Here is a 13,097-nt window from a genome sequence, read left to right as displayed (position 1 = left end):
TAGTATTTTCCACATCTTTATTGAATTTCATCTTGTTGGCTTCAGATTAATTTTCTAATTTGTTCAAGTCGTTTTGAGTTCTAATCCTGTCCTCCAAAGTGATAGCAACCCCTCCCTGCTTGGTTTCATCTGCAGATTCTATAAGCATACTCTCCATTCCATTATCCAAGTCATTAATGAAAATATTGAACAGTACTGGACCCAGAACATACTCCTGCAGAACCCCACTAGATATGCCCTCCCAGTTTGAGAGCAAACAATTGATAACTACATTTTGAGTATGGTCTTTCAAATAGTTGCTCTCCCACCTTATAGTATTTTCATCTAGACCACATTTCCCTACCTTGCTTATGAGAATGTCATGAGGGACGGTGTCAAAAACCTTCATAAAATCAAGATATATCACATTTACTGCTTCCCCTTATCCACTAGACCAGTAACTGTCAAAGATGGAAATTCAAGTAAAAGTATTTAGCTTTCTGTTCTCTCCATTTCTTAAATATCTCACACAAATCTCAAGATGAAGTTAAGGTCACAGGTATGTATCAGTAGAATGAGTGCAGAGCTCCCATCAGGAATTATTTAGTTAAATAACCCCTCCAATGTTAGAAAACCAGGGAATGCAGAGTTTACGGCTGCACTTTTTAAATAAGGACCTTACTCTACCTCCACACCACACTAACTCTGCCTTCACAGGGAAGTCATTTTTGATATCTTCCCTTCTTTGTATCTGTACTATCAAAAATGTGCACCCCATAACATTGGTTTTATAATTTATTTCATGCATACGTGTCTCCAAAACTAAGCATGATGGTTTGTCACTGCTCTAACTTTTGCTCTTTTCACATGAGGTTTATATATGGAGACATGCTATCTCTGTGTCTAATGACACTTGCCTAATTGGCTGCCACCTGAAATCATGGGTACCCGTAACATATCATGAGATCAGGCCCTTTATGAAGAGTGGGAAATGATTGCCTTCAGTATGCTACTTGTCTAATCAGGCATATGGAAAATTCTTGTACATGTACCATATCTGACAGTAAAGGAAGCCATGAGGCAGCCCAACCACTAGAAATGTAAGATTGAGGCATTCTGTTTTTTGTGGTCATTGGTAAGTGAAGCTCTTTGTTATGGATGGAGAAGATAGTAAGTTTTTTTAAATGTTTTTTGTGGCATCACAATGGAGCAGAGTTAAGGTAACTTGGGTGCTTTGTTTGAGAAAAGCAACATTCCCTGGCTTTCTAATAATGGACAGATTTTTGTTTTGTTTTATTTTTAACTCTACTGTTCCTGAACAGTAATACCCACTCAAACCAATGACATGTGCCTCCAACCTTACCTTGTCTTTGCTATGTTTTTTTGTGGATGAGAATGCCCTTAGTTACAAAGATAGTTAAAGCAAGGAATTGGGAAATGAAAGAAGCTGGGGGCAAAGATGGTGCTTCCTCCTTTGCTCCTAACTCCCTGAGGTCTGCAGCAGTGGAGAATCACTAATGCTCCCAAGAGAAGATAAGAGAACCTACAGACCTTAGGAAGTGCACCGTAATACAACTCCACCTGGGTCAATACCTTCCAGGTGATACTCATGAGGCTAGTCAGGAGTCACACCATCCCTACAGCCTTTATGATCCTTGTTGGGGTCCCTCTACCTTACCACACCTCACTGCACACATGGGCCTTATGCTTGTGGCTTGGCAATGGTATGTGAGGAAGCAGGGCTGCAGGGGCATAGAAAGAGAGTGGACTTTTGGTGGGAGATACACAAGGAGTACAGGGGGATAGGTTATTTGTAATTGGACTTTCAAGGAATTCATATAAATGAACTACTGACACTGATGGGATTTCATGCAGCATTAAATTTTACCAAGTTAAATTGAAGATATGAAAAAAAGTTTTAAGGAAAGAGATTTTTCAATTATCAGTATTTTTTGTACACCAATACTGCCCTCCAACAAGCTTGATAAAGGCACCTCCACCACAATACAAAGGCAGTTAGTCACAGTCAAAGTCTTGTCCACTTTATTTTGCACGAGACACTCCAAGAAAATATGGAACCACTAACCTGACACATTGCTCAAATAACTCTACCCAAAAGAGGCCTGGCCTAGAGTTTTCATAGCAACCAGGAAAGACAGAAGCAACAAAGTCTCTTGCCTATGCACAATGAACTTCAACAAAAAATCTACAAGAAGCAAAGAAGACTCTTCATTTAACAAGCTCTTCCCGATAGGGCATCTGCAAAGGATGAACAACAGTGTTTTCCTGAAGCAACACTGCACCACAGCTTCAAAAGCCAAGACACTGAGATGTGTTTGTGGGGGCCAGATCAACATGCAAACAGCATCATTCAGGGTATAGCATGTCTTTATCCTTACATTAGTATCTGTATTTGGAGCCGGTATTCTAATTTGGTGGAGACAATTAATAATATGAACTATAATTAATAATTGCTCTAGACATAAATCAATTCCTCAGGGAAGTTTGTTGGGCCTGAAAAAGAGCTGCCATAGGACAGAGGCCAAGATTTTCCAGATCTATTAGTGACTCTGAGTACTTTGACTTTTTGGTGCCCAGTTTGAGACACCTTAGATGGTGTCCTGATTTTCAGGATGTGCTGCGCATCCATCCTCTGGAAAATCAGGACCTTTGAAAGTGTCTCAAGGTGGGCACCCAAAAATTGAGGCATCCAAGTTCACTAGTCACTTTTGAAGATCGTGGACTAGCTCCGTGGATTTGATTGGTAAGTAATTTCTTTGCTGTTCATCAGTGTTTTGTTAACGCCAATCCACAGAAAAGGGGATTCCCTTATAACAAGCATAAGAGCTCACATAAATTAAGAGTAAAATAGCCACATTTTCCAAGAGATGCCTCTGATTTTGTGTGCCCAACTTTTGCCAACTTAGCCCTGATTTTTGGAGTTGCTGAGCCCTCTCGGTTCTCAGAGTTGTCAGTGGTTAGCATGCCAGAAGGCCAAGCCCAAAATACCTCAAGTTGGGCAACCAAAAATGGAGGCGTCTAAAACCTAACACTTTTGAAAACATGGGCTTTGGTCTGTTTACTGTCCACCCATGAATGTAGTTTCTCAAGACCCACAGATAAGATTTACTGAAACTGAGTATTGCAGTGTTAAGAAAACTGCATACTGAGTTGTTGAAAATTGATACTGCAACAGAGATGTTGAAAATTGATACACTGAGCTGAAATATTCTGTGCTAGTAATCACATTTATTGGCTGTTAATAAATCTAGTTACCATTTGAGTTTCTCTTGTTGTGATTGGGAAATTACATGAAGGTCAAAGTATTCACATAAATTGGTAAGTGATGAGATGAACAGATGTTAGTAAATCAATTAAGACACTGTTTAATTAGTTAGTAGTGTTAACTATTTGTTAGGTTCTGAGGATACTAAATTCTTTCACAAATGAGCAGTAAATCTGGCATGTATTGATGATTTGCCTATAAGTTTTGAATTTCACAAAAATGAAAGAACCAGACAAGGCTACGAACATGGAGAACGAGGACACCCTCCTGGACTTCTTTCTGCTCCTCCCACCCTCACCAGCCCACCCCTCTCACTTCCCTCTTAGGTCAGACTCAGCCCTCCAATGAGGAGGTGTTATTGCTGTCACACCAAAACTCAGGTGGATTCAAATTCATTTTCTCCTTCAAACTCTTCTCTTTCTTCAACCCTCTCAAATTCTCTGTGGTTTATCACATCTGATAACTCCCTCCCCTCCCATATCTATGATTTTCCCACACTCAGCAGTTTCTCCTCCTCTGATATAATGTCACTGGAGATATGACATGCATATTGATGCCACCTTTGAACTTCTTTCCTCTGAAGTCCTCTCCATCTCTGACTCCTTCAGTCATAGGGACTATGCACCCTGTGCAGGCCTCTACATTGATGTTCTCCTTCTTCTCTCCACAGCAGCTTCCAGCAGCACCCAGTGCCTTGAGAAAACCACTTCTTTCTTGACTCTCTTCTCTCTTCTACATTTTGGTCCTATCTCCCCAAATGAATTCCTTACATTATTACCATTGTCGACAAGTCTTTTTCCTCTAGTACTTTCCACAAATCTACTACTGTCAAACTCTCTTTTGTCCTTGACTTACATTCCCAACAATCCCATCACTAAATTTCCCTCTCCCAGCAAAATGCATGAGGAACCTGCTTTTTCTCCAAGTACCTTTCACACATCCTTATCCTGAACAGATTTCAGTCTGGATACAACACAGAAATGACTTTCCTCTGTGCACTTAACCAGTTCCTCTGTGTGTTGGCCTCCAGGCCTTTGCTGCAGGCTTCAGCATTGTTCTATCCATCTCCCTGAGTCACCTCCCTAGCTATTCAGGGGTCTCAGATCCTGTCAGGATGTTGCACTTTAAGTTCTTTGGACGGACAGCGCTTTAGAAGAGCAAAATATTTATTATTACTACTCTACTGTTCCATGCCTGCCTATCAAATAACACCCCTTTTTGTCCTTAGCTGTCATTCCACTTTTGTGCAGAGACTTCTCCTTGGGTACCACAAGGGTCCATTCTCTGCTATTTTCCATCTACTTCTACCCTCCTGAGCAGTGTATCTTTGCCCTTATCCAAAGTGCTCTGTAATGTGAAATATGGCACATTCTTTTTCTGTTTGGCCTGCAAAGACAACACAGCTCAGAGAGAGGGAACTGGAGCATATTCCATCTTGTGCATCATCCACAGAATCTTTTACTAAGTTCCAGTCAGTTACACCTCTGTAAACCCTCTGAAGACAACTGAGGCCTGGTCTATACCTAAATCTTAGGTCAATCTAGCAATATTCTCAGGGCTGTGAAAAATTTTGCACCCTGTGCAATGTAGTGAGGTTGAGCTAATCCCCATTGTAGACACAGTTAAGTCGAAGGGAGAATTCTTCCATTGGCCTAGCTACTGCCTCTCAAGGTAGTAGCTTGTTACTACACCAACAGACAAATGCTTTCCGTTGATGTAGGAAGCATCTACACTGCAGTGCTGCTATTCAGGCTGTAGTGTAGGCGTACCCTGAGCTGAGACAACTGTCACTGAGGGCAAAATTTACCTTGCAGAATCTTTATTACTGGTGATGATGATGTGTGAGAAGAAAACAACTCAGCTTGGTTCTCAGAGCCCAGGCTGAGCTTTCAGAGTTAACAATTAGGAAAAAAAAATTTACTTCTAAAATGAGCTCTTTTGATCTGCAATCAATGAGAGACAATGAACACGGAGCCCTGTGATCCATGTGTCCAGTCAATTTACAGAGCAGAACTGCACTTCATCTGTCAGCTTTATGCTGATTATACTAAATATCTTCTGACAGCCTGTACTACACTCTCTGTCTCCATGTTCCCTTTCTGTTTTGACCAAGAAAACTTGTAGTTTTTCTCACACCTTCTACCAGCTAAATCAGATGTGCTTCTCCTGGGCAAGAGGAACATCCTCTAGCACATTTCCCGGCTAAACCCAGAACTTCCATTTGCGTTCACAGTCAGTAACTTTGGCATCATTCTTTACTCTAAAGTCTTCTTCTCCTCCTCATACAGCCCATCAGCCTGAAAATCTGCTGAATGTCCCCCTGCAGCATTGTCCTCGAATGTCACTGTCTCAGCTCAGCCTCTGCTGAAACCCTCACCCAGCCCTTCAGATTCTCTTGCTATGATTACTGCAGTTCCCTTGTCTCTGGCTGGCATCTCCAAGTCCCATTGCTCTGACTCTGGCATGGGCAGAATGCTGCTGCCTATCTTCTCACAGGTACAAGGAAGCCTGACCACATCACCTCCATCTTCAGACTGCTTCATTAGCTCTCTTTGTTTCAGGATTCAGTTTAAAAAAAACACTCTCCTTGCTTTTAAAACCCTCTATGGACTTGCTCTAGCCAACCTCAGAGATCTTAAGTCTCTCTATTCCTTTGCTCACTTTCTAGAAACACAGGAACTGTCAGGCTAGATCAGCGCAGTGGTCCATCTAGTCCAGAATCCTGTCTCTGACAATGACCAGTAGCAGATGCTTCAGAGGAAGGGGCAGGAAACCCCCAATGGACAATTTTGAAATAACCTAACCATAGGGAGGTTTCTTTCTGACTGCTTTCAGATGGAGATAGTTATACCCTGAAGCATAAGGATAGATATTGTTTAACTGCAAATGGTATAATCTATATAAATAAATAATCCTTTCTTTAATCCTATGAAGCCCTTGGCCTCTATAACATATTGTGGCAGTAGGTTCCACAGGTTTTTTGCTTGCCATGCATCAGCCTCCCATCCTTCCCACTACACAACCTCACCACTAGTCATAGAAGAGCCTTCTCCTCTGCAGCTTCTGTTTTCTGGAATGGCCTCCACCTCTTTATCTATTCATCTTAAAACCTCAAACCTCAGCTGAACATGATTTTTCTACCTTGCCTTATCTCTGAATATTTTCCTCCCTTTCCTAGTTATCCCAGTAAGCATGCCATGTTACTCTCCAAACTGTTTTGGGATAGCAGCTTGCCGGAAAAGATCAAGTCAAATTATACTGCAAGGATGTAAGTGTGAAGAGCTTTCCTGTGTCAGTCCCTTGTGCCCCTACCTTAAATGAATCCCCATCCAGAGATGGGACATCATCAATGGTTGCCATGGAAATGACTGATTTAGCGATCATGGGATCCCATCTCTAACTGTGGAGCAGGGGACAGTGAGCCACTAGGTGTAGACAAGCTCTTAAAGGGGCAGTGGTCTTGGATACAGAGAACAAGGGAATGGGAAATACAGCTAAATGGAGGAAAGTACAGGAGAGAAATTGTTCCAAGAACAGAAGACTGCCCTGAGGTTTTCTTGGGCATGTGGAAGAGGGAAGGGTGGATGCAAAGAATATATGCACCCAGTCATAGAGGGGAGTGAGAGAACCCGTGGTTAGTGCAGGGCCAGAGGGAAGATACAAAGGCTGCTGGGACTGAAGATTCTTTGTCTGGCTACCCTTAATTCAATGGAGAGGAGAGGAGTGTTACACCCTTTCATTCAGAAATTCTCTGTCCCCCAACTTCTCTCTCCTCATCTCTCCATGTCCTCCCACCCAACCCACCCCGCTTCCCTGTCTCTCTTGGAGTGGAAGAGCTGAGAGTCCATCTGTGTGTGTAACAATAAAAAAGAAAATCTAAGCTAAAGTGAAAAGCTGCCAAGGGGGCTGAAGGGAGGGAGCAGGAGTGAGACAGGCCACGTGACAGAGGAACAGAGGCCTCGTTAGCGTGAGCTGTCACTACGAATCGAGGGCGGCTCATCTCAAGCTCATTGCTAATGATCTTGGGGAAGAGTAGAGCTAAAAAAAAGGACCCAACCACAATAACCATCCAGTGCATACTGGAGCTCTGGAGAGGAGCCTGTCAGCACAGCTGCTCCCCTGAGATCCTTCTGGAGCATGAGAGACCAGCCTCCATGCAGCCAAGAGGAAAAGGGGGGGCTGCAGAACCAGACAGACGAGTCAGGCATGAGCAAAGGAAGAGAAGAGACTTGGTGATTCAAGGGCAGAGCCAGAAGGAAGAGGTCACACTAGATTCCACCACTACTGATTCACACAAATGAGGCAGGGATGGGAAATGGTGGAGAGCAGGGGAAATCATTTGGGAGGTTAATGTGCCACCTGCCCTCCCCCAGCAGAATTCAGAGATACCACCTGGAATCATCCTTCCCACAGGAGTCATCTCTCCCTGTGTCTGAGGCCAGAGGTACAAAATACTCAAGCAGGCACTTGTGGAGCCACTCTTTGAGGGGCCAGGTATCCCACATAACCTCTGTTGATCACTGCTTCCCTGGTAATGGGAGTGATGGGGCAGAAAATCTGCCACCAGATGCCTAACACCTTCCAGCACCTCAGGGGCAAGGAAGCAATTAGTGCCCTAGGTTTTTTTCCTTTCAAAAACCTGGAAGCCCCCCAAGTCATATAGGTGATCCTGCCACATGTTCATGATCCAGCCACTGCTCATCTGCAGCCTCCTCTCTGCTCACGGGAAGCATTATCCACCTCTCCCTGTCCTCACAGCAAGACACTCCACAGAACCCAGACAGTAGAGCAGGAATATTATCACAGTTCACGTCTGGTCCCCAGCCAGGGCAGAATAGTTCCCTATGGGATGTTCTCTTGGGCTTTGTCCAGGCCTAATTTTACATGATTTAGGCAATAGGGCTTCCACCACTTCTCTGGGGAGTCTAATTAGAGTCTAATTAGGAGTTTAATAGAGCTCAATTGTAGCAAAACAGCTCCTGATATCCAATTTAAATTGTTCCCCCCTTGCTCCATTTCATCCCATTACTCCTGATTATACCACCCCACCCCAGCCCAGCCCACTCTTGAACAATTCCTCTCCCTCTAGTTGTGTACACCCTTGTAGAGAGTTGCCATGTCCCCACCCAATTCTAGATGTCACTTAGCAGAGCCAAATATGTGCATTCAGTTCTCTCAGACTACCTTTGTAAGTCATTCCCTCCACCCTCAGCCAAGTACAATCCTTCTGCAGCAATCCAGGATTCTCCTGATGTTATTGCCATCTCCCCTCCATATACTAGCTTCCTCTATTCTGTCCATCACTCTGATAGACTTTGCAACCCTTCACTCGCCATATCCAGAGCTGCCTAGACAACCAGCTGGTCTCTCAGGGTACTTCTACTCTGCATTGTAAACCTGGATCTGTGAGACCCTGTATTGGAGGCAGTTACCCCGCTCCTAGGAAAAAAAGCTAGGCTGATTGGGGAAGCAGCCACACCTGGGGCCATGCCCCAATCAGGCCACACCTGGCCCTGTTATAAGGGCTCAGGGAGGAGCTGAGTCACTCTCTCTCTAGCAGTGGAGAGAGAAGAACTGGGGTGCCTGGGAGCTGAGCAGGGTACCTGAGGCTGAGCAGGGCTGGGGAAGGGCAGAGGAGCTCCAGCCTGGCAACTCCCCAGGCTGCAGGCCTTGGTTAAGGCCCAAAGTAGGTACTGGGGTTGCAGAGGTGTAGCCCTGGGTTAGGAAAGGCAGCAAGTCTAAACCCCCCTTGCCAGTGATCAGTGGATTACAGACTGCCATCTGCCCCAGTGAGTGGGGGTTAGATGATGACTCACAGTAGCCACAGAGGCAAGGTGGGGATAGAGGGTTGGGGGCTCCCCTGGGTGGGGAGACCCAGATTGTGGATTACTGCTGGGGGCAGACCCCTGATGTAGAGGGGCACTGGGATCCAGAGGGACATGGGGGGCCAGCGGCAGGTGAGACACTGGCCTGCAGAGGGAGCTCCAGGCTGGAAGAGCTAATTCCCAGGATGACCAGCAGGAGGTGCTGTGCTGGTGAGTTGTCGCTCCACTACAGACCCCATTGTGAACTTGCTGTTTCCCAAGCCCATGCTTGAGAGTCCACATTACATTGTAAACCTTGACTGCATCCACATTGCAATATGACACACTTTGGATCCAAGTTTCAGTGGGACTTGGGCTCTGGCCCCTCTGCCCCCACCCCAGAAGGGTCCTGGGTCCTGAGTGCTTGCTGACCCAAGTCAGACTGATTTGTGTGTGGATGAAAGTGGTGCTTGGGCTCAAACCTGAGTGAGAACTCAGGCTTAGTGTGCAGTTTAGACATACACTTAGTCCTAGTCATGATACTTCCAGGATTGCACCCCTCTCATTATTATTATTATTTTATTATAACAGAAATTTAGATGGCAGTCATCAGTGTAATATCTGGGCACCCTGTAAAAGGCAAATACCATTTCCCATCCACAGGGAAATAATATCCCAGGATCATTCTTTAGCACCATGGCACTGAAGGTTAGAAACAAGGGAACTTTGGCCAGTAGAAGAATCCATGACTGTTTTTGTAAAATAGGAGTGTTAACTCCTCTCCCTGAGTCTTGACCAAATTTCAGCTTGGGTCATTGCATTCTTTCACCTTGGCATTCCCACAGCAGTTGGCATTGATGTGGTTTTCTTTTTTGCTTACTGACTTGAACAGTTGTGCATCCTAGAGGTAGATGCACTTCAGTGCTGGATACAGCCATTCATATATACTATATTTTATCATGCTGTGCCCAGCTGTCATCTTTCTCTTTCAAGACAGACACTAAGACACGGACGGGCACAGTTGGTGAATTCCCAGTGATGTTTGTTAAGGAGTTATGACATATGAACTGAAATGCAGGCCAGAGAGAGGGAAGGGGATAGTAGAGGAGCTGAAGAGATGCAGGAGGAGAAGTAAAAGAAGAACAGGAGATTCACTCTTTTTTGAAAGAGGGCAAAGGTAGAGAAGGACACTGAAGAGTGACTTAGGGGAAGAAAGATGAACTAGAGAGAGGAAGGGGGGGGTTGAAGGGAAAACGGAGAAGAGCAGGAGATAGAGGGGATGATGAAAAGGTGAAGAAATGCTAAGTGCTTCTGCAGCAGCTTAAAACTCGCAGGGCCCCTGCCAAACGATGACAGAGGCTCCTGCGTCACACAATGAAGCAGCTGCTCCTCTGACCAGTGGCGCTACTTCGCCCACTGCTGTTCCCTCTGGGCCGGCTCCTGCCTCTGACACTACCTCGCTCCTTTATGCCCATTCATACTGGCAGCTAAACTCAGCTTCTCCACCAAGAGGGGAAGGGGAAAAAAGGGACCCGCAGAGAGAGGGGCACACAGGAACCACTCAGAAGTGGCAGGTCAAGATGGAGCATAGTACACAGCCAAACAACTCAGAGCCATGCCTGCTACAAGGCACGGAATGTGAAGGAAGGAATGAGAGAAAGCAATAGGAGGGACTGGAGTCAGATGAACAGGCTCCTCACCTGACTGGCTGGTGCTGACGTTGATGGCTGCATATTGGGGTGCCTCTGGGCTCAGCTCAGTCACCAGGTTGACGGCCTGGATCTCGAATGTGTACTGCACACGGGCCAGCAGGTTGGAGACCTGCACACGACTCTCTGTTAGCCCCACCTGGCGTGGCTCAAACTGGACGCTGTCCCCACAGCGCACGCAGGGCCCCGGAGACCCCGTTGGGCACACCTTGCAGATGATATTAAAGAAGATATCCTTGCGGCCACCCAGGTCCTTGGGTAAGCGCCAGGTCAGGAGCACATTGGAGCCAATGATCTCGTAGCTAACATCCCGGGGGGCGGAGGGAGTGCCTACAAAAGAGGAAAATGAGATATTAAAAGCCTACAAAAGAATGACAGAGAAAGAAGAGGGAAGAGAATAAGAGGACAAGTTCTTTATTTCTCTCATGCTCTCATTCTTCTGCAAAAAATGTTTCAGCTATTTCCTAGGAGGTGGTTAGGGACAAATACGTTGTTTTGCCCCTATTAAAATTTTATTTTCTTTCAAGAGCTCTATCACCCCCACGCTTTGGAGCAGGGACTTGAAATTTGGCAAGGGGGTGGCTTTTTGTCAGAGATGAGCTTTGTGGTGTTATCATAAAAAGCCATCCAATTTATGAGCCTTTTTAAAATCTTAGTATGCACATGTTCAGTGGAGACTTGTTACAATCTGGTAGCTAAATTCTCTGAACATTCTGTCTGCACTGAGCATGCTCTAGCAAAGGGCTGCAGGGGCTCCATGTGTCCCCTTTTGTTTTTCTGTTTCCCCCAAAAATCAATAGGGTTCTGGACACTGATGCTTAGAAAATTCCCTGAAATTTTTGAAATTGGTTTGATGTGGCATTCACAAGTTATCACTTTACAGATGAATAGACAAACAGAGAAGTGCCTGCAAAATGAGTGTAGGCTTCATAAGCTGGCCAATGTTCATGTACTATTTTTTTGCAAAGGACCCCTGCCTCATTCAGTGCACAGGATGGACATCCACTGGATATGAATCACGGTGGAGTACTGAAGGAATCTGTCTGTAGGACCACTGCCTCATTTGTTGCAAAAGCTGGAAGGTGTGCAATGAATGATGCAAGGGACTGCAAGAAGAGAGAGGATCATCTCATGTTTAAAACAGGTGAATGCTTCCCTGGAAAACTGGATTCTAACCCTGCCTCTGTCACCCAGTTCCTGGGTGACACTGGGCAAGTCACTTAAACCAAATTTTTCACAGGTGGTCACTAACTGTGTGTTCCTCATTTTTTCGGGTGCCCAACTTGAGACCCAGGGATCTGATTTGGAGAAGTGCTGAGCACTCACAGCTGCTATAGGTACAAAGAAAATGGGTTATACTTACAGGATAGAAGACTCTATCCTGGGAAGTGGTAATTCCAAGATTTGGGGGTCATGGTGGATAATCAGCTGAACATGAGCTCTTAGTATAATGCTGTAGCCAAGAGGGCTAATGCAAACTTTGGATGAATAAACAGGCCAATCTCAAGTAGGAGTAGAAAGGTTATATAACCTCTGTATTTGGCACTGGTGTGACCACTACTGGAATACTGTGTCCAGTTCTGGTGTCCGCAATTCAAGAAGGATGTTGATAAATTGGAGAGTAATCATTCTCATGGGTTTTCTTTGAACAAAGGATTAGAAAACACTTATTATAGTGATAGACTCAAGGAGCTCAACCTATTTAGATTAACAGAGAAAGTTAAGGGATGACTTGATTTCAGGCTATAAGTACCTATATGGGGAACAAATATTTAATAATGAGCTGTTCAATCTAGCAGAGACAGGTATAACAAATCCAGTAGCTAGAAGTTGAAGCTAGACAAATTCAGACTGGAAAGAATGCATAACTTTTAAACAGCAAGAGTAATTAACCATTGGAACAATTTACCAAAGATCATGGTGGATTCTCCATCACTGACCATTTTTAAATCAATGTTAGATGTTTTTCTAAATGATATGCTCTAGGAATTATTTTTTGGGGAAGTTCTATATCCTGAGTTATACAGGAAGTCAGACTAGAGGATCACAATGGACCCTCCTGGCCTTGGAAGCTATGAACTGAAGACAATGGGAGTTGTGCTTCAACATATAAAGTGCTATATCATACTAAGTACTCTGAAAAATCAGGTCCTAGATATCTCAAATTGGGAAACCAAATTTAAGGGACACTTTTGACCTGAATCTCTCTGTGCCTCAGCCCCTTATCTGTAAAATAGGGATAATACTCCCTCTCCTTGCAGGGGTGTTATGAAGATAAATTCATGAATGTTTGTGAAGCATTCAGATACTGTAGTGATG

General features: G+C 44.6%; 1 protein-coding gene across 1 annotated transcript in view; it reads right to left on the bottom strand.

The window, feature by feature from the left end:
• Positions 1–13,097, bottom strand: part of LOC112118225 (ephrin type-B receptor 5) — a 97,951-nt gene that overhangs the window by 23,467 nt on the left and 61,387 nt on the right. The window contains exon 4 of the mRNA XM_026660232.1: positions 10,770–11,108. Within this exon, the coding sequence (XP_026516017.1) occupies positions 10,770–11,108 (339 nt within the window). The remainder of the gene's footprint in view (positions 1–10,769; positions 11,109–13,097) is intronic.

Source organism: Terrapene carolina, unplaced genomic scaffold (genome assembly GCF_002925995.2).
Source record: "Terrapene carolina triunguis isolate 2854851 unplaced genomic scaffold, T_m_triunguis-2.0 Scaffold740, whole genome shotgun sequence".
Lineage (NCBI taxonomy): Eukaryota > Metazoa > Chordata > Testudines > Emydidae > Terrapene > Terrapene triunguis.
Note: the sequence above shows the minus strand (reverse complement) of the source record. Positions and strands in the feature narration are given on the sequence as shown.